General features: G+C 46.1%; 9 protein-coding genes across 9 annotated transcripts; 6 read left to right on the plus strand and 3 right to left on the minus strand. All coding sequences in view use genetic code 12, as the record gives it.

The window, feature by feature from the left end:
• Positions 1-607: 607 nt before the first annotated feature.
• On the plus strand, positions 608-1,279 carry CJI96_0001084 (uncharacterized protein; the record flags this gene model as incomplete). Its single annotated transcript, XM_029032440.2, has 1 exon — positions 608-1,279. The coding sequence occupies one exon, from the start codon at positions 608-610 to the stop codon at positions 1,277-1,279; it is 672 nt and encodes a 223-aa protein (XP_028892755.2).
• Positions 1,280-1,428: 149 nt separating this feature from the next.
• Positions 1,429-2,238, minus strand: NCE103 (carbonate dehydratase NCE103; the record flags this gene model as incomplete). Its single annotated transcript, XM_029032441.2, has 1 exon — positions 1,429-2,238. One exon carries the CDS (start codon positions 2,236-2,238, stop codon positions 1,429-1,431), a length of 810 nt encoding a protein of 269 aa, XP_028892756.1.
• A 2,779-nt stretch (positions 2,239-5,017) lies between these two features.
• On the plus strand, positions 5,018-8,365 carry CJI96_0001086 (putative ATPase; the record flags this gene model as incomplete). The annotated part of the gene is made up of 1 exon (XM_029032442.2): positions 5,018-8,365. One exon carries the CDS (start codon positions 5,018-5,020, stop codon positions 8,363-8,365), a length of 3,348 nt encoding a protein of 1,115 aa, XP_028892757.2.
• A 417-nt stretch (positions 8,366-8,782) lies between these two features.
• Positions 8,783-10,378, plus strand: SGA1 (glucan 1,4-alpha-glucosidase; the record flags this gene model as incomplete). Its single annotated transcript, XM_029032443.2, has 1 exon — positions 8,783-10,378. One exon carries the CDS (start codon positions 8,783-8,785, stop codon positions 10,376-10,378), a length of 1,596 nt encoding a protein of 531 aa, XP_028892758.2.
• A 135-nt stretch (positions 10,379-10,513) lies between these two features.
• Positions 10,514-10,891, plus strand: CJI96_0001088 (uncharacterized protein; the record flags this gene model as incomplete). Its single annotated transcript, XM_029032444.2, has 1 exon — positions 10,514-10,891. The coding sequence occupies one exon, from the start codon at positions 10,514-10,516 to the stop codon at positions 10,889-10,891; it is 378 nt and encodes a 125-aa protein (XP_028892759.2).
• Positions 10,892-11,090: 199 nt separating this feature from the next.
• Positions 11,091-12,064, minus strand: ERG25 (methylsterol monooxygenase; the record flags this gene model as incomplete). Its single annotated transcript, XM_029032445.2, has 2 exons — positions 11,091-11,994; positions 12,057-12,064. 2 exons carry the CDS (start codon positions 12,062-12,064, stop codon positions 11,091-11,093), a joined length of 912 nt encoding a protein of 303 aa, XP_028892760.1.
• A 3,781-nt stretch (positions 12,065-15,845) lies between these two features.
• On the plus strand, positions 15,846-17,789 carry CJI96_0001090 (uncharacterized protein; the record flags this gene model as incomplete). The annotated part of the gene is made up of 1 exon (XM_029032446.2): positions 15,846-17,789. The coding sequence occupies one exon, from the start codon at positions 15,846-15,848 to the stop codon at positions 17,787-17,789; it is 1,944 nt and encodes a 647-aa protein (XP_028892761.2).
• A 3,468-nt stretch (positions 17,790-21,257) lies between these two features.
• ARD (Ardp) lies at positions 21,258-22,097 on the plus strand (the record flags this gene model as incomplete). The annotated part of the gene is made up of 1 exon (XM_029032448.2): positions 21,258-22,097. One exon carries the CDS (start codon positions 21,258-21,260, stop codon positions 22,095-22,097), a length of 840 nt encoding a protein of 279 aa, XP_028892763.2.
• A 1,369-nt stretch (positions 22,098-23,466) lies between these two features.
• Positions 23,467-26,441, minus strand: CJI96_0001092 (GTP-binding protein GTR2; the record flags this gene model as incomplete). Its single annotated transcript, XM_029032450.2, has 3 exons — positions 23,467-24,514; positions 25,064-25,691; positions 25,739-26,441. 3 exons carry the CDS (start codon positions 26,439-26,441, stop codon positions 23,467-23,469), a joined length of 2,379 nt encoding a protein of 792 aa, XP_028892765.2.
• Between the last annotated feature and the right edge of the window lie 94 nt (positions 26,442-26,535).

Here is a 26,535-nt window from a genome sequence, read left to right on the forward strand (position 1 = left end):
CCACTGAAATTACTCTCAGCACTGTCCATCCTCTTGCAAATTTCACTCTCATTGGCAATATTCACATCACCTGAGATCTCCACATTCGTGTCTGAGATCTTTCAGTATCAGCATCCACATAGCAACGATAGCTGTAATAACTCAGTACTATTCTTCTATCAGCGCGGAATTGAGTCATCCAGCTAAAACCCTACTGAGACCAGTCTCCATGCTCAATCACCTTTTTTTCAAAATATTTGTATTGGTATTACCTTCACATTGCATTGTACCCCAAATTTGCCCACTTCTACCGCCTTTCTTCAAAAGTGTCCCTGCAAGCGCATACGGGCCTTTGACGACCGTAATTTTGCAGCCACCAGTGTTAGCACCTACACCAGCAATTCCCACCGCCTTATCCACAATTCCACATGTCTAAGTTGCGCTTTCACTAGTAGCGTCCCTTGAAATTCCGTCAAAAAGCACCTATTCGCTTGCATGCCCTGGAAACAATGTGTAGAGAGATCCCGCGGAGCGCCGCGGGGACAATGACTGCGCTAGAGTATATATACACCTTCAACTTCCCACATGGCCACTCACAAAACGAATAGTCCACTTTTTTTTCTGCATCATGACCACATCAACACCAGAAAAAACCGTCTGCGTCTTCTGCGGCTCCCTGTTTGGGAAAGAGGCTTCCTTCGCCGAAAGCGCCTCCAAGCTAGGCGAGCTTTTGGCTAAGAGAAACTGGGGTCTTGTCTATGGGGGAGGCTCCACAGGCTTGATGGGAGCGGTGGCCAGAGGCTGTGCCACTAACGGAGGTTACGTCCATGGCATCATTCCTGAGGCATTGATCTCGAGAGAAAGAACCTCTGACAACGAGTTCAACGACAAGTTGAAGGGAGGCATCAATAACCACGATGGTTCGACTCCTCTTCCAGACTCGAGTCTCTACGGGAAAACTACGTTGGTCAAGGACATGCACACGAGAAAGCGATTGATGGGCGAGGAGGCCAGTGCGTTTGTGGCGTTGCCTGGCGGCTACGGCACGTTGGAGGAGTTGATGGAGGTGGTCACCTGGCACCAGTTGAACATCCACTGCAAGCCTATCATCGTGTACAACTTGAACGGGTTCTACGACAGCTTCTTGAAGTTTGTGGAGGATGCCATTGACTCGGAGTTTGTGTCGAAGAAGAACGGCGAGATCATCAAGGTGGCCCTGACAGCTGAAGAAGTGTTGGACGCCATCGAGCACTATCAGGTGCCCGACGGCAGGTTCAACTTGAAGTGGGACACAACGTGATGCCGTGATTATTGTAAGTTCGTGATATTAGATGTATAAATAGATCGGTTTATAGGCTGGCTGGCATGTAGATATCAGGACCCGTCCTAGATATCACCGAATGCAAAGTTTAGAATATACAATTTAGAGGACTGTTCTTATTTTGTATCTCAGTGGGGGTTGACCTCGTCCTCGAGGTCTTCGTCGTCCACATGGAACAAGTCTTCAAATTCGTCTAGCGGGATTTCCACCTCCAGAAGAAAGCCGGTGGAGACGTCGTACATCAACCCCCAGACCTCGATGGAGCCGTTTTTGAGCGCCTTCAGCGCCAGCGGGTGTCTTCTAAGCGCCAAAACAGACGCCACCACATTGAGCTCGGCCAATTTCTTGGCTCTTGCTCTGGGGTCGTCTTTTAGCGAGTCTAGTAACTTGACGTTCTGTGCACGGATATGTCTTATAGGATTGAGCCACAAATCAAGCACACCGCCAATCCTCTTCTTCGACAAACTGGCCCACACGCCTCCGCAGTCTGTGTGGCCGCACACAATGATCTTGCGTACTTTCAACACGTCCACAGCAAACTGAATCACCCCCTGGGACGAGATGTCGTTGGCGTTGACGATGTTGGCAATATTTCTGTGGGTGAAAATTTCTCCAGGCAACGTGGCCAAACACTGCTCTCCAGCACGAGAGTCCGAGCACCCTATCCACAACGTGTGCGGGCTCTGGCCCTTTCCGTTGAGCTCAAACACCTGGTTCAGGTGGTTATGTTTGATCGACTCCACGTAGTAGCGGTTGTTATCGAGGAAATCCGCCAACGTGCTCTCTTTGGAAAGCGTGAACGGGTAGTTGGGTCTGTCACTGAGCTGCGGTTTTGCCAGACTGACGGGGCCCGAGGCCAAGCCATTGGGAGGGCTTGTGGTCAAGTCAGTTTCGTTGTCTCTTTCCAACTGATAGTGGACAATGTTCTCTCTTCCCATGGTTCTTGAGGTGGTCACAAAGGAACGGCAAAAATTGGAGATTCGGGGAGTCGACGCTAGGCAAGAGCTCTGGCGGAACATGCTCCACAGGCGGGAAAAGCGACAAATATATAACAAATACCCATAGTCGCCTGCACTGAAGATGGGCGGTGGATGAGTGAAGAGATTCGCAGCCGATGGTGATTACGTCGTTGTGGGTGCGTCTCCTGCGCAGGACCGATGTCACCGACAACATAATGGTGGTGACGTGAAGGGGCTGGGATAGGGAGGAGAAGCTGATGAAATTTGGCTTTTCGATGGGAATCTTAATTCAGAAGCTGGATGGCCATGACCAGAGAAGTTTGGGGGAAGGGTTCTGCCGTGTTTGACCGATTGGGAGCCTTATCTACAGCGTAGTGAAGGTGATGTCACGTGACGCGCCTCAACAGGATTCATCTCAAAATTGGGCGCTTATCTGCCCACCCACATCTCGTCAAAAAAAGTTGGCCTCTCTCGGTCTTATATCACCCGTGGTGCGTGGGAAGAATTTGAGACAACAAAAATAAATCAAAAGAAAAAAAAAAAAATAAATAGACAGGACGGAGTGTAACAGACGACAAATAATTGACTTTTGTGTATATACTCATTTTTGATGGGTATGCGGTACCTTTGAGTGGGAGTTGTTGGGTTTTGCCGGAGAAGGTGCAAGGAGTGATAGGTTTTTCCGTGAAATGAGACCTGCTGCTGACCATCAAGCAAGGAACTCCATAAATTTCAGGAGACAATTTTAGATGACAAGTAGAACGTGACAAATCCCCAGATTCCACGAATTGAGTCATTTCAGCATTGTGGCATCAGCTCAGCGGAAAGGTGCCACAATTTTTCGCAGCCATGGTGGACTCTGTAGGCACAGAGAGTTTTGGAAATGGTTGTTGAATTAATAACGTGAGATTTATGGGTAGGCAGCCACGATCGATAAAACAATTGGTTTGGCTTTTTTGGAAGATTTGCATTTGAGGTGCAATTGACGTGGTGTCAGACAATTTGCAGCCAGTGTACAAACAAAATAAAGATGGAAAAGGCTTCAAGGAATTCGGAGGAGTTCCATAAAAGGTTTCAGCCTCCACATGTAAATTGTCATTCTTGAGATTTGCGAGTCTGGGTCATAGTAAACTGGGTTCTTAAGTCTATTCGCTTTTGGTAGTAGGGTCGAGACCGTGGGGCAGGATATGGGTGTGTAGTTTTTTCGCAGCCATTGAGCGTGGTCAAGTGAAGCTACCGCCACAAGAAAGCTCCCACCGAGGCACTATCAGAAGACGGCTTCTAATAAGGAGTAGAGGTGACGGATCACTTTTTGTATGTGACAAAATGTTTTCATTGTCCAGGTGAGTGATTTGCTCCATTTAGTTCATCCGCAATCAATTGACAAGCATGACTCTCCATCGTAATGTATCTCGGAGAGAAAAACACCTTCTTGTCTAGACCGCAAATGGATTTTTGTTGCTGTAAATGTTTGCTTGATGTGTCTTAATGACTATATTTGAGAGTTTGTGATTTGGAGACAACGATAGGCTTTCTGGTTGTTACCCACAATATGCACTTTAAACTGGCGGTATAGCTTTCTCTCCTCAAGGGATAATATTTTCCGTGACCTAGGCATCCAAATAAGAATAGATTCCAGATATTTTGGCTTCCATTACTATGGCTCTTGTTAGGTAGGAATCTGCCATCTATTCTGGGATTTTGGACGGCAGCTCTAAATATCTGCATCCCTCTTGAACCTTGGGCCAGTATTCTATTGATAACCCGCTATGAAAAAGCAAGACGACAGTATGTCTTTAGTTGCGCATTCAGCTATCTGATGTGACTTGAGAGGGGTCGTAAATTTCATCTTGAGGTCCAAGCGCTCCATGAATGTTCACAACGTACAATTTCTCAAAGATTGCAAAATCTAATTAACTACTAGATTATCTTGAGGTTCCAAATTGGATCATGCGTCTCGAAGGTGAGGACAAACAGGCAATTAAATTTGAGACGATTAACAAGGCTCCCATCTCTATGTAGATGAACGAAGTGGTACAGTGTTGAGAGAAAGTTGTATTAAGCAAACTCGGGAGTGAACTCATATACATTATTTTCTGTGGTTTGGTGCTATGGGGAAAAAATCACTCTTCATCTGGACCATTCCTAGTGAGACTCACTTGTGGATCTGAGTCGATGGCCTTGTACTAATTGGCAGCGTTCCTGCATCATATTGTCGAGTCTCTAACTACCTGTAGTGTTTTTCCAACGGCGTCCAACGATACTGCTAAGCGATTGATTTTCTGTCTATGCGTCGATTATTTTCAAATCGTACCAAAGAACTATTCCTGCGATTTTCTCGCATTTCTCATGGGCTTGCCGTTTTCTCGCTAGTTGATGACGCTATCTATGATTGCCAGTTACACAAAGGTGCGTCAGTCCATTTGCAGCCATTTCAGATAGTGACCCTTCCACATTTTTAAAATAAGTGAGAAACGTAGAACTATCACAAATCATCATTATCAAGCTCTCTTATTATCAGCATAGAATCGTATAATTTATTCTCCCCGTTCATTTGCTCCATTTCTGGACCATAACCGTGGGCATCATCTACTGCATACATGCGCTTCACGTCTATACATCTATGGTTGCCAACTACACAAAGTTCCAGCAAATCCCACCGGTGGCATTATAGACTTTAATTTGGGTAACTCCCAGGCGAACTTCCCACTCTTGCTGTTGATAGAAACGCGTTTTTCCACAGTCCGCCTCTCTTACCATGACTGACACAGACGGGCTGGATGAAAAGTTATCAGACTTCCTCAAGGAGGATTCTGTTACGTCCGAGCAAAGAGAATTCAATGAGCTCTCAAACAAGGCCAAACTTGAACGTTTGAACCGTTTGATCCAGCAGACAGAGATATACTCGCAGATCATTTTGGACAACATGCTTGAAAAGTCGCTTGAGAAGCAGAAGGAGCAGAAACGGCAGAACAAGCTCAAAAAGCGTGAATTACGGCGCAAGAAACGAGAGAAATATGAAGAGAAGAAGAAGCTTGCTGCTGAAATGGGCGAGCCTGAGCCTGCACCACCTTCGGAGTCGGAGTCGGATCTTAGTGATGACGAGGAGATCGCGGATGATGAAGCGTCTAGAGAACATGCCGAAGTTGAAAAGAATGCCACCGACTCAGAAAAGGAGGACTTCAAGCCCGAGTCTGACTCTGATTTGGAGGTTGTGGAGGTTCTGAAAGTTTCTAGAAAGCGTAAAGGCAAGGCTCCTAAGCGCCTGAGCAAGAGGCTACAGAAAGAGAAGCCTAAAAAGAAGACAAGGGAGAGAGAACTTGTGAAGCCCAAGCAAGAAAGTTCCGAAAAGACTAGAGAGACCAGAAAAGCTTTGGAAAGTGCCCAGACCGCTCACAATCAGGCACAACCCTCTTTGGTCTCCGAGTGCACCATGAAAGATTACCAATTGGATGGTCTTGAGTGGCTCGTTACACTATATGAGAATGGTCTCAATGGTATCCTAGCCGACGAAATGGGTCTCGGGAAAACGCTACAGTGCATATCTTTGATCTGTTATCTTATTGAGCACAAGGTCAAGGGTCCCTTCTTGATTGTCGCTCCATTTTCAACCGTGAACAACTGGTGCCGAGAGTTTGCCGCATTTGCCCCAGAAGTTGAGGTGATTAAATATACTGGTGTCAAAGAAGATAGACAAGAGATCAAATTCTCAAGAAAGTTGAGACAAGCGGTGGTTGTTACTTCTTATGAGCTCGCCATAAAAGACTTTCGAAAAATTTCCAGAATCTCATGGGGCTACTTGACAGTCGACGAAGGACACAGACTCAAAAATTTCGAGTGTCTTCTCATCCAGAAGCTCAAGCGTCTTGACGCAGCCAACAGATTATTATTGACGGGAACGCCGCTTCAGAACAATTTAAATGAATTGTGGTCACTTCTCAATTTCATTTTACCGGACATTTTCAGTGATTTAGAACTTTTTCAACTGTGGTTCAACTTTGAAGAGTTCGCAAGCGAGGGCAAGACAGAGCAGGATAAGCTCATTCAAGAGGACGTTAAACAAAAGTTGGTCAAGAGCTTGCACTCCATCCTCAAACCATTCCTATTGAGACGGCTCAAGAAAAATGTCATCAAAGATCTACCTCCCAAGAAGGAGTATATCGTGTATGCCGACTTGACTCCACTTCAGAGAGCATTCTATGCCAGTGTTGTTCAAGGCGGTGCCAAGAATGCTGTTATTGAGCTACATGCCAAAGAACTACTCATTAAGAACCACCCCGAGCAGTTTACTAGGCCAGAACATCTCGACCATGTTACGAATGTGTTGTACGGTCCCTCTATCGTTGATGTCGAAGAGGAAGAAAAAGAGCAACAGGGAAGAAAACTACGAAAAAATAGAAAACAGCGATTTTCAAAACGTGATATGAGGTTGTTCGAGACTAATGCCGATTTGATCGAACCCGTTAGCGACGAAGATTTTGATGACGAAGAAATTGAGTCCGACCACAATAAGGCTAATGAAAAGGTTATTCCACACAGGTTGGTAAGCAACCAGACACTCACGGGGGAGGATCTTCAGAAAGAAATCGAACGACAGACTTTGGAGCTTGAACAGACCTTGATGCTGGGCATGATGGAAGATGGGGTGCAGACCGTGGGCTCAAATGGTCCCCTTCTCAGGTTCGTTCCTAAGGATCAAGAGGTCAGGGAGGTTAGAACTGATTCACTGGACTGGCCCCAAAATCAGATCCAAAATGGAGAAACCAATCAGACCACTCCTAACGGCAGCCATTTCAACAACAGTAGTCACATCAACGGTCGTCTGCAACCAAATGGTAACACGAACGGTCATTTGCACGAAAAAATTTACAACACTCTCGAGGAAGTCATCACGAACGTTCGGACATCGTCTTCAGTCAATGGAAATGGCATATCGAAATATGAAAGCAAGAACAGGACAAAAGAAGATCCAAAGAGTTCCGCAGATCCTGTTAAACCAAAAAAGAGGAGACTGCCCAGAAAGACGAAGGTTATCAAAAACGCCACGCCCTCAGACAGTGAGTCAGACATCGAGATTATTGAGATCAAAGACGATTCTGATTTGACAGAAGATGAAAAAAGAAGGATGTTTGCTGAAGAGGCGGTAGCAATCGCTAGAAAGCATGCGATCAATCTTCATCTTCAAAATCTTGTCATGCAACTAAGAAAGGTGTGTGGGTCGCACTACACATTTTACAACCCATACTACTTCGACATCGACTTGGAGAATCCCGACGATGATATCGTGAGTGAATATCTGCAGTTGATAGTGAAGCATTCTGGCAAAATCCAGTTGCTCAAACAACTCTTGGATCGTCTCATACCAGAGGGTCACAAAGTATTGATATTTTCACAATTTCAGATCATGCTTGATGTTCTTGGGAATGTATTGCACGAAAAAGGCATCGCTTTTAACAGACTTGATGGACAGACAAAACAAGACGAGAGGGAGGAGGCAATGATGGAGTTCAGGGAAGATGCAGAGGACTCCAGTAAGGTGTTTTTGCTATCCACGAGAGCTGGAGGGTTAGGATTGAATTTGATAAGCGCAGATACAGTAATTCTCTTTGATAGTGACTGGAATCCTCAGATGGACCTTCAAGCCATTGACCGTGTTCACAGAATTGGACAGACCAAACCAGTCAAAATCTTCCGACTTGTGGTCAGAAACTCCATCGAAGAGTTATTGGTCGTGAAGAGTTTCAGCAAGAGACTATTGGAAAGAATGGTGATTGAGCTGGGAGAATTCCAGCTTGGCAGAGTTGCAAAGAAGTTGGCTGAAGAGGAAATTGATTTGGAGCGGTTCACATCCATAAAAGATGTTCTCGACATTGGTAGTCGATTGGACCTCTACGGTGCACACGAACAGGAGTTTACCATGCTGAAGTCAAGCACCCTTCTACTAGCACCTCCACCTACTTCGAAGCCACTCACACCAGATGAAATGGACGAGCTTATGGACAGAAGCAAAGAGTGTTACGCAAAGGACCCTCTTGTAACAAAGTTTCCCAACGTCACTGCATTCCAGTCCACCAACAGCGTCGAGGAGGAAGAGAAGGATGAGTAAAAATCTAGAAGCACCGCGTCACGTTGACTCCTTGAGCAATAGAATGGAGCCTAGCTGAGTAGATCATCATGCACCTCAAATGAAAGCCTCTTTTGCTTCGATCTGATCTCTTGATTGCTCGCCTCTACCAACTCAGATAGGCCGCTGAGCTGCTCAGCAATGCAACTCATCTAACACATGACCTGTGCATATGACGACTCTTGAAAGAATCTCTCACAAGTATTTCAAAACGTTTCCGTGAGCAAGCGTGAAGTTGGCTATTGGGCTTTTTAGGTACTGGCATTCTCAGCGCGTTTTGCAGCCACACTCTCATTGCTATCGTATCGCGCTCATATACATACCTTGCATTATCAGCAGTTTTCTGACCCCAGATTTTCTTACCGCCTGCTTACACCCCTTCACAAACCACACCAAGGGATGAGATTCCATATCTTGTGGCCGGCATTTCTCGCCACCTCCAGTGCCCTTCAGATTCCGCCGTTGGCTTCTCGGCCCGAGCTTCAGAGCGTGCTTCTAGTTGACCCCAAGCAGCAGCTCGATGAACTCTCCAGTACTCCCGAGTTCGAGAAATGGGTCTCTGACCAGTCAGTTCGGTCCTTCTCGTATATTTTAGAGAACATCGGTGGTGTGTCGCAAACTCTAGACCCTGAGAAAGTGCATCCAGGGACGGTGATTGCATCACCTCTGAAAGTAAGGCCAAACTACTTTTACAACTGGATCAGAGACTCGGCCTTGACGATGAGAACTCTCATATACCACATGAACGACCACCTCAGCAACTCAACGTCGATGATGGAACTCAGGCGCGTGATCGAGCAATACATCGAGGTGAACTATAGACTTCAGCGGGTTTCGAACAAGTCGGGTACCTTTAATGATCCGAAGCGCAAGGGCCTTGGCGAGCCCAAGTTTCTAACGAATGGGCAGGCGTTTGACGAACGCTGGGGGAGGCCTCAGTCTGACGGCCCGGGGCTTCGAGTGTCTACCATTCTTGGGTATTTGTTCTTTCTCAAGGGCAACAACCTAGAAATCGAGAGCGACTTCTTAGGAAACGTCACTTTCATCTACAACAAGATCATAAAGCCAGATTTAGAGTACATCATTGCCAATTGGCGTGAAAAGCTGTTTGACTTGTGGGAGGAAATTGAGTCGCATCACTTCTTCAACGCCTTGACCCAGCTTAAGGCATTACAGGATGGACAGCGATTTACCCAGCTTCACGTCATGGACATGACGTTTGCGAGGCAGCTTCAACTGACATACCATGAGCTTCTCGAGTATGTCACCAACTCTGGAGGGTTCACGAGACCATTGGTGTCGCACATAATCGAAACACCAGAATTTTACGAGAAGGGCGTGCGGTCAGGCCTTGACGCCGCTATTTTCCTTGCAGCGCTCCATGCGCATAATCTAGAGTTTGGCGGTACAGATAACATTCCCTACGATGTTGACGATTCTCACATCTTGAATAGCATCACCGCTATGGCTGCTGATATGAAGACACGATACCCGATCAACATAAGACACCAAACTGGACTGGCATTGGGCAGATATCCTGAGGATGTGTATGACGGGTATGGAACTTCTTTAGGAAACCCCTGGTTTATCTCGACGTTATCTGCTGGAGAAGTTCTTTACAAGTGGATCTACAAGTACACTAGACGCCACGCTGATATTGTAATCGATAAACTGAACATTGAATTCTTCCAGCCACACGACAAGGAGTTGCAAAATGACGGTTCATTAGAGAACGGAGTGATTGTAATCTCTTACAGCTCCGACAGGTATCAGCGAATACTCAAGAGTTTATACAAGTATGCTGACACGTTTCTTCAAGTCGTGCTGAGACATGTGGACAGGCATGACGGGTCTATGTCTGAGCAGTTTGATAGAAACACCGGATACATGCAAGGGGCTGAGAAGTTGACGTGGTCGTATTCGGCGTTCCACAATTGCGTGAGATGGAGAACGAAAGCTGCTGATCAGATCAGGCACCTCCATAATCAAGAGTAATGAATAGATTTTCTCAAAATTCGCTTTACTAAAATGGTCTGTTTCTCTTTATCGGGTGGTTGCAAAACGAGGGGTACGGGTGCGTTTTCCAATTATCAAATCTCACTCACAGCTTCAGCTCTGGAAGCACCCGCCATGAACTTATTCCTAATTGTGGGTGGTCTAATACTTTTGCATTGCGGATACTCATCACATGAGTACCACACCGTTTTGAAAACGAAGAACTCGTTCATCCCTTCTGAAATCATCATCGAGGTGCTCATTGGCGTCGTCATCATCAACCTTGGAGCATTGAGAGCAATTCAAAACAGGTACCGATTCGGCATAACCCACGATGACGTTGTGTGGCCGCCACTGACGTTTCTTTTGCCGATCAACTTGAGCGAGGCCAACGCAGTGATCAATCTGTTGGGTGTGTGTGAGCATGAAGAGTTGGACACGAGACGGGATTTCATTGATGTCAAGCAAAAAAGGAAAGAGTATGCTGAGTGGGTGGCCAAGCAGGAAGCTTAGAATATACAGAAGCATGAGTTACAAAACATGAGGATCAATAAATTATCTATGAATATGTACGAAGTAAAAAAGGTGATAAAGTGTGAATGAGGGGGTGAAAGTCAATGTGGACTAGGACAAGGGTTGAAAAATCAAGCAAAACCATAAAACTCCAATTCATTCCTTTCTGTACTGTGGCATACCACTCAATCGTGAAAGATTACTGGACCTTCTTCTCAGCTTTCTTCTTCATTCTCTGCTCTCTTGAAGCCTTGCCCTTTGGACCGGCCTCAGTGTCCAAGAAGAAGTCCCACCATCTGAAACTAGAGGCGTATGAACCAATGAAAAAGTGGTGGTGCTCGTCGTGGTGGTCAGCTCCGGCCCAGAAAGGCAAGAAGTGGTGCAAGGACCATGGGAACTCGTAACCGGAATGAGCGTCCACAGCCTGGAACAACCTCAAGCAGATCCACACAGAGATGGTGAACAAATGCAAGTCCCTGGTGAAGTAGCACCACACAATGGGGATGCCGACGGTGCCCATGCCTAGAAGGGCCACTTCTACAGGGTGGGCGTACTCAGCAGCCAAACCAAAGGGAGCAGCATAACGGTGGTGTTGCTTGTGAATATACTTGTAGAAAACACCGTGATGCAAGCCTCTGTGGAACCAGTAGTGCCAGGCGTCCTCAGCGACGAAGAACAAGGCCAAGTGAAAAGCGATCTTCCACCAAGGAGGGAAAGGAGCCGAGAAAGAGATACCAATCTTCTCACACAAAGGGTGGAAAAACCAGATGGGAAAGGCCTCGACCAAGAAGTGAGAAATCAACACCGACTTGAGGCACTCCCACTGCTCCTTGTTGCTGGGGACCTTAGTTTCCTGGATCTTGTACTTGTTGAAGTAAGGAATGCGGTCGATGATGGCCCAGGGCAAACAGCGACCAAAATACATGATTTCGTGCATCAAGAAGAAAAAGAGACCCGTGGCGAACAAGTCGTTGTTCATCCAGTAGTAGTAGGAGGCCCAGAGCTTCTCGACATAGTTCAAGTCAGACACCTTGGAGAAGTTGTGCAAGGCATCTGAAAAAGTGGTGACGTTACCAAAGCCTTCGTAGTTGTGATAGACAGCGCTGAGGGTTAGTAATTTAGCTGATTTATGGCAATTTTGAAAAATTCAGTGTATTTCACATACCTAACCATGGTTTGTGGTGGAAAAGGAAGGACACTGGCGCTGCTATATAGGGAACGAAAAAGAAAAGAAACGTTTCGCAGCTGCTGCGAAGGACGTGCCTCGTATAAGCGTCAGAATGCTAAACGAGGCGATACGAGCGCGTCAGGAAAGCCACCAAGACAAGCCAGAGACTGGGATGAAGTGAATTTTTCAAATGAATTGTGATTACATGGAATTTACGAAGGAGGCTAAATTTAGGATATAAAATGATAATTCGGTAGCATATACAATTAATCATGATGAAGTGCGGTCCCTAACTAACGTCTGTGGAGGGTCCACTCAGACAGTATTTGCAAACATAACGAACACAACAATTAAAGGGTTGTAAACGATAACTACAGAATCTTTAAGCCTCCAACAGGACATGCAATTAGTAATATCTTCGAACGTTTTATCGATGTCTGTTCTTGGACTCATCATTTCAAGTAAGCAGAAATGGCTGCGAAATCCTGATTAGGAATTAATGTCGTCGCTTGGTCAGCTTTCATGGCCCACCAAAAAAAGAACCGATTCTCTTTTAATTGATCTGAAATTTTTAGTTCGTACACTTTTAGCTCGTTTTAATTCAGCCATGCTGTCAAATAGTTGTTACCTTGTTATTGGAACCACTTGTGTCGACCCTTGCTGAAGCAGTCGCGACATTGTCGTTCCCTGTGGACCACATCTGCATTGAGATAACGCTGAATTATTTATGGGAAACTACGCTGTAGCCAAAACATGGAGAAGATTTGAAGATAACCCCTATCAAGAATTACAAAATCTCGTTTCCTTCAAGAGCCGTTTAAACTAACCCTAAGCAACCCGGTTTCAGATCTTATCCCTGTGGTTTTTATGCACACTGGTGTTGAAATCATACGATTTACAAGTTTCAACGGTCTGTGACTGCATCCAAGCCCTTGCTTCTCTCTCTCGCTGACATCTCTGTACGACTTCCTTTGGCTGCGAAAAATGGATTCCAAAGAGGTGTTTTCAAGTCAGCACACAGGCTTGGAGGCAAGTGAATTGAAAGCAAGAACATGAGGAGAAGTTGACTCAAGTTGATTGGCCTCTCTCAAAATCCGTTCGTTGTATACGTGGATTTGCTCAATTCCGATCTTCGGATTTGAGATCAGTGTACGATTTGAGAGAAGTGGAGACGAAGACAACGCTAAGCATATGATCCTCCAATTCACGTTTCCAGCTTGAAGTCATCAATCGTAGGTCCTCTTAATCTATACGAGATCTCCTATACGGAAAAGTTTTCATTGGCTGAAATGACGACGAGGAGCCTGTAGAGGAGAAACGGATGAACTGCCATGCCATAAAACGATCGTTGATGATAATTTATGGAGATCTTGGTACCAGGAGCTTTTTTCTAATCAATGGCATGTGAGGGTGTTGCCATGCTGAAATAAGTATTCATTCGTCAGCGAGCCATGGAAGCTTCATATTCTTTCCATTGAAGTACTCAGTTAGTCTGAGAAGAGTTTATTTCGGCCTTTGGCGAATCAAGTGATATGTACGGAGTTTTCTTTAAGTATTCGATGTAACAAGGTAACTCAAGGTTCATACCATCATCATCAGCTCTCATTGTAAAGCAGGTAGTTTCCGACGCTGCATTAAACTTCGAGGTCTGCGGCTACGAAAGGAAACTCATGGAATCCACAGATCAAAAGATTCGTTTTCTCACGATGCTTTTAACGATTTCAAGTATCACACACAGCACAGTCTGTTCGTAACAAAGTAAACAATTGAGTTGTTTGGTAGATTAAGTTTTGGATATCCTTGAGTTTTTGGATATGTGTACCTTCATTGGTCATAACCCTTTTTAAGGTCAACGAGACGATAATATGTAGGTAGGTTCTGTGCCATTCAGAAGCGAGTGTGGAATTGTCTCGCGTGTAATGATGATAGAGGTGAGAAACCTTGCAAAGTGATTGTTCTTTATGATCCTCAAATTTACGGCATTCCTTGCAGACTCAAGGTGAGCAAGCTTTTATAAGACAATTTCAGATTCCCAATAAATCGATCTGGCAGTTAAATGACCCTCGAATATTCATGATAAAAATTTCCCCGAATAGCTGAATATTGATATTGTTAGAAGGAAACCTACATACCTCTTATCACGCTCAAGAACCATTTCATAGCAACAAATATAAGGTTCGACGAACGCCATTGTTAGACCTATTTCAATCGACTTTAGTTAACAAGGCAACTCTGCCCAAAATACAAAGTAATTTTACACTGAACGGGGAAGGTCAGATATGATCAGTTCCCGGATAGAATCACGTTGGCAGTAAGAATTGCGCATACAATATTTCCATCACAGATAGCCGGCCTACAAATTGACCTCAATCCATTTTTGACTGTCCAAGCAATTTCATTCAAAAGTACATTATCACTCTCTGAGGCTCAGTCCAGCTCCCAAAATCCCAGTAAAATTATACAAACCCCTAAAGTAGCCTACAGTAGCTCGCCAACTTTTGTGTCACTTTCACTAATTTTACCCGCCTCAATTATCCGCCTGTGCCGCCGACTTCAGATAGTCTCAAGGCTCGATTTAGTGGCCTGTCACAATTTGCGCTTCAACAACGCATCGGCACACTGGGCTAGTTGCGGGCCTTTCACAAGCCAATTTCACCGTAACAAACACCTGTCATGGGTGTCGTCATATCAAATCAAATATGCGAAGATTCTCTGCCACTATATAGGGGGTACCGGCACGAGGGACCGAGCAAGCACGCCGGGTGCATGATGAGTTGCCAAATAAGTGATGTGAGAGAAAGAGTTTTTGAAGGGTTTTACCGAATGCACCAAAACGTGAAACAGTCAATGAGCAGAGCCGGATATTGAGAAGTGCCAAAAACCAAAAAAGGAAAAAAAAAAAAAAATATGTCTCTGTAGGAACCTCGCTAGAACATCGACACGCAGGAGCGTTGGCCGTGCATTTTGACAGCTTCTCATCTTTGCTCTCTCCGCGTGAGACAGTTGCGGATTGCACTTTACAGTTGATGAGGGGTAACCACAACCAGAGGGTACAAGATAGGAAGTTTGAGATACCAACATCGATGGAAACTTCAGGGAAACTGACCCCAAAGAATCTGCTTTTGTGCTCTTCACATGCCTGGGCGCCACGGGTGGAAAGTCTTTTCGTGTCTTGTGGCACTTCTCGGCTAATGGCGGCTAATGCACCAGAGCCATCTAACATAAAAAAAAAAGAAAACAAAAAATAAAGCAGAACCCATCCGTCCCCAAAAATACGATGATACTTTCTGGCGTTGTAGAAACCTAAGTTGGCCAAACACAATGCTCAGTCGCTAACAGATTATTTCCTTCCTTTCCGATTTCCACTTCCTCTCTCACCTGGCTCGGTACACCGGTCGGCCAGGAAAGCTGCCGAGAGAGGCTGAGGGCGCATCGGGGATGATCGCGACTTTTCCGAGTGCTTTAGGAAAGTGCAACAACAAGGGATTCAGAGGAAAATTTGTGGGCAATTTCTCCCATATCTGATATAAATGTCCACATCCTCAATACGGCTTCTTTCCTTTTTCATCAAATCTCTCTCACTCTAGCAATTCGTGAACACTTTCTTTTCTTCGTCTCAAGTGCTCCTGCATGCTAGTCGCGCCGTGCAAAGACTTTGCATTAATGCGTCTTCCCTCATATATAAAGCATTGTTCCGTTATTTTTTTTGATCCGTCAATCTTAGCTTACTCATCACCCTCGCATTCTTTTAAGAACTTCCTTCCATATCCCTAATATTGATACAGCATGAACAGTACATCGTCAGAGTCGCTAAGGCTGGTGGAGGAACCACAGCCACTACAGCCGTCGCCTACGAATAGACAGCAAAGAACAGGCTCATTCAGCTCGCTCAGATCGTCGCTCAACCGGTTCCAGACTTCCCAACTGGCTGTTTCTAGAGTTCCCACAAGTTATAGTGTCCATGAAATTTACGGTGATATGGACAGTGATGAAATTGAAAACCAGAGACTAGAGAACCAGAACGAAGTGCTTCGAACGCTTTCTAGGAGAGTGCTGCGGATGGCTTCCAGAGAGCAAGTGCATTTCCACGCAGCAGACTTGGAAAGTCAAAAGGAGCAGCTAGAAAAGGATGATGGCTCCAACTATGAGGACTTGCCAGATACAGCGGTTCCTACAAAAGACTTTGGTGGGGAGTTCACCGCCATGGACCCAGAGCTTGTGGCGTGGGACGGGCCTGACGACCCAGAGTACCCAAGAAATTGGTCGATGATGAGAAAGTTCTATGTCACCGGCATGGTGTCGTTGTACTCGTTGATCTCGCCGATGTCGTCCTCGGTGCTTTCACCGGCTATGCCGGCCATTTCAGAGTCGATCAACTTGAACAACTCGGTTGTCCAATCGCTCTGTGTCTCCATCATGGTTCTTGCATGGGCATTGGGTCCCTTGATCATTGCCCCTATGTCTGAGTCGGACCGTATAGGCCGCATTCCAGTGCTCAACATATCCATCTGGATCACCTTCGTTTTCAATTTGGCTTGTGGCTTCATCAAGACGCCTGCCCAGCTCTGTGTGTTGAGGTTTTTGGGCGGCTTGGGCGGATGTGCCCCTTTGAACGTCGGTGCTGGTACTTTGGCCGATGTCTGGAGCGACGACCAGCGTTTAGTGGCGATGGCCTTCTACTCCATGGGCCCGCTTTTGGGTCCTGTGATTGCTCCAGTCATTTCAGGTTTTGTCGTCCAGCGTGCCAATTGGCATTGGTGCTTCTATTACTTGGCAATCTTCAATTTTGCTACCGCCGTGCTTGGCACCCTCACTTTTGAAGAAACGTATTCTCCAAAACTCTTGAGAAACAAGGCAGTCAAGTTGAGCAAGAGTACCGGGAACCCTCACTTGCATACGATTTTCGAAGTCGCTGATGGCGAAACAACTACAAGCAAGATTGTTGTTTCTGTCATGAGACCAATCACCCTCTTGGTGGGCCACCCTATGGTTTTCGGTTTGGGCATATTCATGGCTTTTTGCTATGGCTTTATGTATCTTCTCATTGTGACATTTCCCTCGGTCTACAAGGGAAGCTACGGGATGAGTGTCGAGATCTCGGGTCTCATGTATATCCCATTGGGTATTGGCTTCATGGTTGGAACCCTCGTGTTCACTCCAGTGAACGGCAGAATCTACGACAGGCTCACTAAGAAGAACAATGGTGTGCCCAAGCCAGAGTTCCGTCTTGTCATGCTCATTGCCAGTGGGTTTGGTATCCCAGTTTCGCTTATTTGGTACGGCTGGTCAGCACAGAAGGAAGTGCACTGGATCATGCCAGCAATTGGCTCATGTCTCTTTGGCATTTGTATTGTTCCAGTGTTTCAAAACGTCCAAACATACCTTATTGACATGAACAACCGTTTTGCAGCATCCTCGGTGGCTGCAGCGGCCGTTTTCCGTTCTCTTTTTGGCTTTTCATTCCCACTTTTCGCTACCAAGATGTACGACAAATTAAACTACGGATGGGGAAATACCATGTTTGCATTCATTGGACTTCTTTTGGGTATTCCATTTCCGTTGTTCTGTCTCAAATACGGCGAGCTGTTGAGAATGTGGGCCAATGCAAAGTTCGACCGCAGGCAAGCCAAGAGAGACGAGAAGAACTTAAGAAGGTTGCAAGCCATGAAGGAAAAAGAGGAAGCTAAGAGCAACATGAAGCATGGTTCGTCAGACTCATCATCAGCATAGTCACCCAGACATTGTAGTTCGCATGAGCAGCATATTTATTACGAGATTTATTCACAATCTCTTTAATTTTAGACATAGAAAACAGGCTTTACGGATTTTGTAGTAGGGACCACAGTTGGTAGACGGTATAGTATGTGAAGGCTGCACAGCCCATCTCAATAGGGGTCCTCAGAGAGAGACTAAATTACAGCACCCCAAAATCAAGAATTGACCAATTACTGGCACAAATTGCTTCAACTAAGGGTTCCATTACCAAATCTGATCAATCTGTTGTATCTATATATTTTTGTCCGTAGCCCACTTAAAATCTGTCAAAGACGTCAATCTCATGCATATGCAGCCAGCCTGGTATATTTCACCTCCCGAATATGCGAACCCTAAAAAGACACCAAACCCTCTTCTTTCATCAATGAAGGCATTAATATACATCACCCTCGCGTACATCGTTGGCCTGGTCGTGGCCGTCGACTTCGTCAGGCCTCCTCGGGAGGCTGAGGAGCCCATGGCCCGGTTCAACCCGGGAGTTTTGGGGAAATTGAGGCTGCACTTTTATCAGACAGACGAGCCGGTGCCAGGGCTTGAACCCGACGATTCTTCGGACGATGAGGATTTTCCGGAGGAACCCGGCACTCCCAAATATGACTAGATGGGTTTTGATTTTTGGGTAGCGTATGCGAATAACTTTCAATTCTTGCAGGACGGCCCTGACCGTCTTTACGGGTGAACGAGCCGTGGTTGGACTTTTATATTCTTTAATTTATGTATCTTTAATTTATGTATCTGATGAGGTACAGCGTACTCTCATGCTGTTAAATATATGCAACTGGTTGAGGGCAGAGTAGGAATACGGGAGGATGTTAAGGTCGAGGTAATTGCAAAAAGAATGCAAAAAAATTGGATACGAGGCTAGGTAGTGTTCATTTATTAGGCACTGGTATGAGAGGGGTTAGGTTGTTCTAAAGCTACATTGGGAGACAATGGTGAACGATGGTGGCCCCATCAAAGTGTTGAATTTGTGGAGGCTACTCAATTGTGGGATCGACATCTCTGGAAGCCAAATGCGTTGGACGATACCGATATTTTTTTTTGGTTTCGATGAAGGCAAGTGTATGAGAGTGAGCTGTGCCAATACCTTAAATGATGCCCACACAATCCATAGTTTAAGAAGATGCAAGACTGGTACAAGCTAGTTTGGGGACCGCTACTGATTTAGAACTTTTTCCCCAATCAATTCTGTTTTACAAGCCTGAATCCCTAGTGAATGCACCGAGGACTGTCGGTATTGGCAATGCTCTTTAGCCCTTGATCTCTACTCATTCACCGCTGAACTTCGATTCAATAGCGCCGTGGGTGTCCTTTCTTGTAATTGTCCATGCGTTCAATAAAAAAGTGACCTAATGGATTGAGGAGTGTGTTGTGAATGACTGCAAAAACATTATTCTGCTTGCTTGTCTACGACATACATGCCTGTGAGGTAAGTAGAGAAACAAACTGCGGGGTAAAGACTGATTCTTTGGAAGTTTTCTCTTCTTCGGCTCTTCTGTTTTTTTAAAGGGCATCCTGGAGTCACACCGAAGCCCGAATGGTAGATACTCGAAAAAGGCTTTCAGAAGTGGCAGGGCTAAGCTTCACAGCAAGAGGTGAGACAAGCGAAAGAGTAGTCTTCAAGAGAATAATGGTGATTTGTGTAAGAGAAAGTCTCAGATTTCGCTTCTTATTCATTGGCGGCTAGTTGGAATTTACTGGAGAGGCCTGAGAAATCATATCAATAACACCAGATGGGTTGGAAGATCGATAAGCAGCACACTCTCAAAGTTCTTTGACAAACATTCGGATAACAAAAAAAGCACTTAACATCAAACTGTTGATGAGGGCAAGAAGAGCAGCTAGGGAAAGTGGAAATGAGGCATTTGAGATTGAAAAGAAACGAGCCTTCATCGAAACCCGCCGCCCTTGAGACATTCCAGCATCCACCATGTGCGACATTCAAACACATTGGCTCCAGCGGCCCGCATCGAGTGTCAGCAACACCCTGACATCACTGAGTGTTTAAAAGACGGTATTTGTTGGCAAAGATGGCCTCCGGAAAAACCCCATCCGGATCGGGCAAGGTGTTTCGATGGCACTTTGTTTGTGAGATCATTGTGCCTGCAAATGACATCACGGGTGCATCGAGCGTTGGACCAAGCAGAAAAGATCGGATGTGCCGGAAAAAATAAGAAAAAGAAAAGAGCCCGTCAAGCAGGAACAAAAACAACGTCCAGGCCTTTGGAGACACTGGACCAAGCTGTATGAATGCACACAAGAAGCGAATGTGAAATACAGTAGCCCGAGGGTAGACATATAGAGCAGAGCAGAGGTGCGAACGCAAATGTGTAGGAGGCAAGTGCAGGAGAGAGAGTAGGAGATGGAGGGAGGAAATTAAAAAAAGCAGGAAATAAAGAGAAGGAGATCAAGCGAAGGTAATAATGGGAAAGTAAAGGAAGGAGAGACAAGGGAGGAGAGCGAAATTACGTGACTATCAAGGCAAAAAAAAATGATATCAACGCCGTAGTTCAGTGGCCAGAAATCATCTCTTGCACACTTTTTTCGCAGCCAGAGAGTCCTCAAAGTGGGTTCTCTCCAAAGCAGAAGAAAAGTGCAAATGTAAACCCACAGAAAGGGACCACAAAGATAAGCAAGCTTGCATTCTTGCAGGTTCAAGCGGGAGAAATCCGACACCAAGTAATTACTAATTGTGTTTTGCACCCGCACACCGGATTGTGTCTGAACGTGGCTACCGAGGAGGTCTTTTCTTTTCACGCACCACTGCTATCTCATTGAGACCCAAGCGGGACACAAGAATTGCTTTGGGCTAGGAAAGTTGGTGAATAGCGATTGGAAGTAGAGTATGAACAATTGGAGAAAGTCGTAAAGAAAAAAAGGGAATCCCAGGAAAGTCGAAGAAAACCAACCCAGCCTGAAGAAAGCCGTAGCAAAAAAAAAAAAAATAACCATGCATGGAAATTGCCCTCTGTTACCGTTTACCTAAATGCTGTGTCTCTGCTCTGCCCCACGCTCAGCTCAATGCCCCCTTTTACAGACCTCGACCAAATCCTAAACTCAACTTGGACAATTCCAGATCAAGCAAACTTTATCAAAGTCATCTCCCCTCCTTCTCCAAAAAAAAATCCCCCAATATCGCTCTCGCCTTGTATCACGGTTCTCGTCTCCTTTTGGCTCCCGCACTCTTCTGTGCACTGAGCCATGCAACCTCGCCTGTGCACACTGCCGGGCGCCGTGAACGTTTCTTTTCTGCTTGACGTGGGCCATCGATGCACGCAGGCGAGGGAGTGAGCCAGAAAAAATAAAAAAAAAAGTGACTATATATATCGACCGCTCCCCCACACTTTGCAGTTTATCTCATTTTTTCTTTCTTGAGGTACCCTTTTCCCTAAATCCAAACTCCCCCACTACTTCCCTGACAACATGAGCAACTTCTCATACGAAAACGTGGTGCCCAACTTCAGAATGGATGGCAAGTTGGCCATCATCACCGGCGGCTCCGGAGGCATGGCCTCGGTTATCTCCAGAGCGTTCGTTGCCCAAGGAGCAGACGTGGCCCTTGTGGACATCAACTTGGAGAGAACAAAACAGGCCGCCAAGGAGGTGTTGGCTTGGGCCCAGGAGACCCTCAAGGGCGAACACGAGTCCCCCGTGGGCAAGGTGTCTGCGTGGTCGTGCAACATTGGCGACGCTGAGAACGTCAGGGTTACCTTTGCTGAGATCAACGAGCACCACGGCACCGTGGCCGATGTTTTGGTCAACACCGCCGGCTACTGCGAGAATTTCCCTGCGGAGGACTACCCTGCTGCCAACGCCGAGGGCATCATGCGTGTCAACGGCTTGGGCGCCTTCTACGTAGCCCAGGCATTTGCCAGACCTTTGATTGACAACCAGAAGCGTGGCTCCATCATCATGATCGGCTCCATGTCGGGAACCATTGTTAACGACCCTCAGCCTCAGGCAATGTACAACATGGCCAAGGCAGGTGTCATCCACATGGTGAGATCCTTGGCTTGCGAGTGGGCCAAGTACAACATTCGTGTCAACACCGTGTCTCCAGGCTACATTCTCACACCTTTGACGAGAAACGTCATTGCTGGCCATACCGAGATGAAGGAGGCCTGGGAGTCCAAGATCCCAATGCACAGAATGGCCGACCCCAAGGAGTTTGTTGGCTCCATCTTGTACTTGGCCTCCGAGACCGCCTCTTCCTACACCACGGGTCACAACTTGGTTGTTGACGGCGGCTACGAGTGCTGGTAAGCCAGTATCTCTCCACATTACGACGAAGCTTAGAGGCGGCCTAATTCCATGGCGCCGCACCCAGACGCTTGTTTCGCTCGCTCGGCATGTTTTTCTCTGAGAGTCTGGGTAATTGTGGGGTGCGTGGCCATCATTGCAGGTTGCACCGCACGCTTTGTTATCATCCAAATCATTACTTTTTTATTCATTTGATGTCTTACGGTCTACTTTTAATGCACATTGTTGTTTTCATTGAGGCCTCTGTTATGACTTGATTTTCTGCTACTTTTTTTTTATCACCGCCCATGGGGTTTTATAGACTAAAATAATAAAAAAAAATCCGATCGATTCAAATGTAACCTGCTTATGTTTTTCCCCGTCTGTAAGCCCAGCGCTGCCCCCACGTCGCACAAAAATAACGTTCCGGCCCGCCCAAGGACGTTTTTTCTCTGCCCCATGAGGCTCCCGCGCAAGAGCCTCCAGACTAACCTACCTGATCAGGTTTTGGGCGGGCCAACCCCTGCGGTTTCCCCAGAAAATTCTCCAGTGGCAGTGCCAAATGGCAGGGGACAGTCTCGATTAATAAAACTGCTGGGCGGCCTCGCCAATTAATTTCTGCATCACCCGCCACAACATTTCAGTTCTTTTAATTTCCCCCACCTGGTCATGAAGTGCATCAGGTGCGTCGCTTTTTTATGAGGCTGGTTTTTTTTTTCTTCTCAGGCCTGATCGGCCCCGCCATGTCCGAGCAAAGGTGGCTGCGAAAAATGGCCAACATTCACCTTTTAGACGAAAGCACAAAAGCTTTTGTTGACTCTTGGACCTTGCACGGCTCTGTTGACTCTGACAGGTCACGATTCTTAGAATAAGCTTTGATAAGTGGACTCTGGCTCTTGGCCACGGATTCCACCGCTGCGCTGGGCGGGTCACACAGACTTGCATTGAGACTGGGTGCCACTCGCACCATGGCTGCTGGCTCGGATGACGAGGGCCGGAGCACACACAAGTTGACAAAAAGGGAAGATCGCAAGATTCCGATGGAGGTGGCACATGGTTTCGTGGGACTCTTTCCACCGACCTCCCCGAGTGTCCATTATCTCTAGATTTCATTTTGCCGAAGCCACGGATGAGTGAAGATGCCATTGCATAACGTCTCTAATAGTTGACGTGCAATATCATCTACCTCTTTCGTTCTGAGACACCATCATTTGCAATCGCAATCAATTGCGTTTGTACAATTCCTGTCAGCAGAAAAATATGAGTCGGCGGTGAGAAGCCACTTCCCTTTTTTGTGGATTCATACTTGCCTAGCCATTGTCTATGCATGGATATTCTCTGTAATATTCCATTTGGCATCGCCGTCACATCGATCACATCAGCAACTTTGACATTACTCAATTGACGGCGGTGCAAGCTTTGCAGCTTCCCACATTTTTGCCAACGCTTCCTTGAAACAGTTGACGTTGTAGTCGATGATGGTTAGCACCTCATCCATATCCTGCTGCTCCTCCGAGGCATCGTCGTTTCGTATGAGCGCTACCAACGCCAACCCTCGGATCATTTGCTTGAGGTACAACACCAGGCCATTCAGCAAGCAGCTGATCGCCTTCACACCATTGTCTTTGATGATTTTGCGGTCGTTGTCGACGTACAAATCGTCTAGGTCGATGGTGATGTCTATAAACTCTGCGCAAACCTCGTAGGTCTGAATGTCCACAGGAGAGGAGTCCGTGGCAACGTATATCTTGGAGTTCACGTCGAAAAGAAACACCTTATCGATGGAAGAGTGAACCACCAAACTGTCTAGCATATTTTCTAGAGAGGGCAACTCCGGAATAAGCTTTTGCACGATTCTCGAAAAAGCCTCATAAATAGAATGGTCGAATATGGAAGTGAGATAGAAAGACACCTGAACGCCTTCGAGCCCCAAGTCTAGCAACTCATCGCCTGTTCGCTGCATTATGTCTCTTTGCGCATCTATTCTATAGTCTTCCAGCAACCCATCAATTTTGTGTATCAACACCTCAATGTGTATTTTGGGATTGACTTTGTAAGCGTACTCTATAATCATGGATAAGTTGGTCAAGGCGTTGAGGTACTCGTCCTGGGAGTCGATGACATACACCAACGCACCCACCAGCGAAAAAAGCCGTTCAGAGTCGTACGTGGGCTCAAAATAATTAAGTTGACCCGGCAACTCCATCACTGACAAGTCGATGAGAGACAGAAACTGCTCCAGCGTGGGTTTTGAAGTCGACTCGAGGTAGAGCGTATCTAGAGGCTGCATGTTATGGAAGACGACTTTACAAATGGACGACTTGCCGCCTCTTCTGAGACCCATGAGGAGAATCGTAGCATTAGTAGGTTCAGGAGATTCCATGGTGAAAGTGGCGGTGATGGTGTTTGATGAAGATGGTGGTGTTGATGAAGAAGGTGGTCTAGATAAGAGTAGTACTAGCGCGAGTTACACAGGAATATGATGGCGGACCTGTACTGGCCTAGAATCGAGTGTGAAAATAGATGAAGGTGAGGAAGGCATTGTATTGAGAGGGATTAGTTGGTGGGAGTCATTTTCCTTCTATATATTTTAGGTGTAGCTTCTCCTCGTAGGGTTAATCATGTGTATATGGGGAAGTCTGCTGATAGGAGTTCCGCCCGGGTGATGATTCAATGGAAATAAGAAATCCCAGATGGAAGGTTTTAAGGAATGTGATGATGACTTGTTGATGAACCAAGTTAGAGTCTGCTTCTCTTGTCTAGAGATATGTGTAAATTTCCTCGGATTCGTAGCGCTCAAAGCAGAACATTTACAAGATTTCCAAGTAACAGATAGTCAAAACTATTTAGATGCTGCAATGACCCCGCAGGAGATATAGGTTGATTGATTATTTTTACCTCGTGCTTAATGTAATTTTAGATTACGTTGTAAGAATGTACATTGTAATAGATACTTCAAAGTAGTCTCACCTTGCTCTAAAATCACTTACCTTAACAGCAATTCTGTGGTGACGCCCTCATATAATTGAATGATACTGCTCTCGTAATCCTTTGCTGACGGCCTAGGGGTAATTTTTGCTGGCACAATCGTAGCATTACTTCTTCTACCATGCCCGTCATCCTGTGGCCATAGCCAGTAGGTTCGTATCATTCCTTCTTGGGTAGCAAGTGCAAGCTTCGCTTCGTTTGGAGAAACTGCAGCACTGAAAGTTCTGAAATGCTCTCCTGGCACGTATGCTACCACCTTCAAGTCAGGATAATTGTACATCGCTGCAACACCAGCTTTTGCAGTCAGAGAATGGCCAAACGTAAGAAGAAGCTCCCGATGCATTTTCAGCCATGTGATAGACGTTATCTGGCTGTCAGTCTCCAAATCTTTAATGAGTGCTCCGGAAGGAATATGCCAAATCTTTAGGTGCCGATCGTTGGAGCCTCCACCGGTGGCTATGAGAGATGGTGAAGAAGACCACGGACAGAAGTCAATAGCTTTCACTGCAGCATTATGCTTGAGCGTACAAAGATATTTTGGGCAATCTATAGCGGCAATGTCCCAAATCACGGCTCTATTTTCATTTCCTCCAACTGCCAAATACTTACCATCTTCACTGACAGCAATACCTAGTGTTAGTATCGGATCATTAGCAAAAGCCTTAAAAATAACATACCCGTTGCCTGCTGTCTAAATTCATGGACGATTATCTTGATAATTCTCCATGGGGTATATATGGCATGGACGACACCTATTCTGTCTCCCACAAAGAACTTGCCATGAGACCATTGAGCGCAGAGGACAGGGGCAACAAACTCCCAGCAGCTCACAATGTTGCCTTCGAAGTCTAAAACAGTGACCATTGAATCTTCAGTGGCGATAAGGAGGTGCCCGCCTCCACAATTGACGCAAGTGATTGGGCTGCCATTGGGACTCTCCCAGATGCACACAATCTCCAACTTTCCATCCCAAAAGTAAACCTCACCGTTAATTCCAATTGCAAGCTTTAAAGTAAGCGGACACCACGAGATAAGGTTGCTGTAAAAGTTGTCTGTTTGCCCAACAGTAATGAGGTAGTGAACCTCAGTGAGCTCTCGAGGAATACGTGGAGATGACGTTTTGGGTGGCTGTGGAATGGGCGACTGAATTGCCAAAGAGAAACAGGAGCTACTGGACCTGCTGACAGAGTATGCGAGGCTTTTGGTGTCTAAGTCGAGAGCAGTTATCAAGGGCACCAAATGTGAAGTTGTAGGGCTGTGTTGAGGCGGTATCCAGGAGGCGTCAATGGGCATATTATTTGTGGAGCAGCTCAGTAAGGGAACCAAAGGAGCCTGAGTCTTTACTGGCAACTCTCTGGCCAGGGCTGGACGCTGGGACATGGTTGAAGAAATGGCTGCAAAAAGTATTGAGAGGAGTATATAAAGGTTTTGGTAAAGGGAGAGTGAGTACAAGTTTGCAAGTAAGTCTATACAA

The sequence above is a fragment of the Candidozyma auris genome, chromosome 1, assembly GCF_003013715.1.
Source record: "Candidozyma auris chromosome 1, complete sequence".
Taxonomy (NCBI): Eukaryota; Fungi; Ascomycota; class Pichiomycetes; order Serinales; family Metschnikowiaceae; genus Candidozyma; species Candidozyma auris.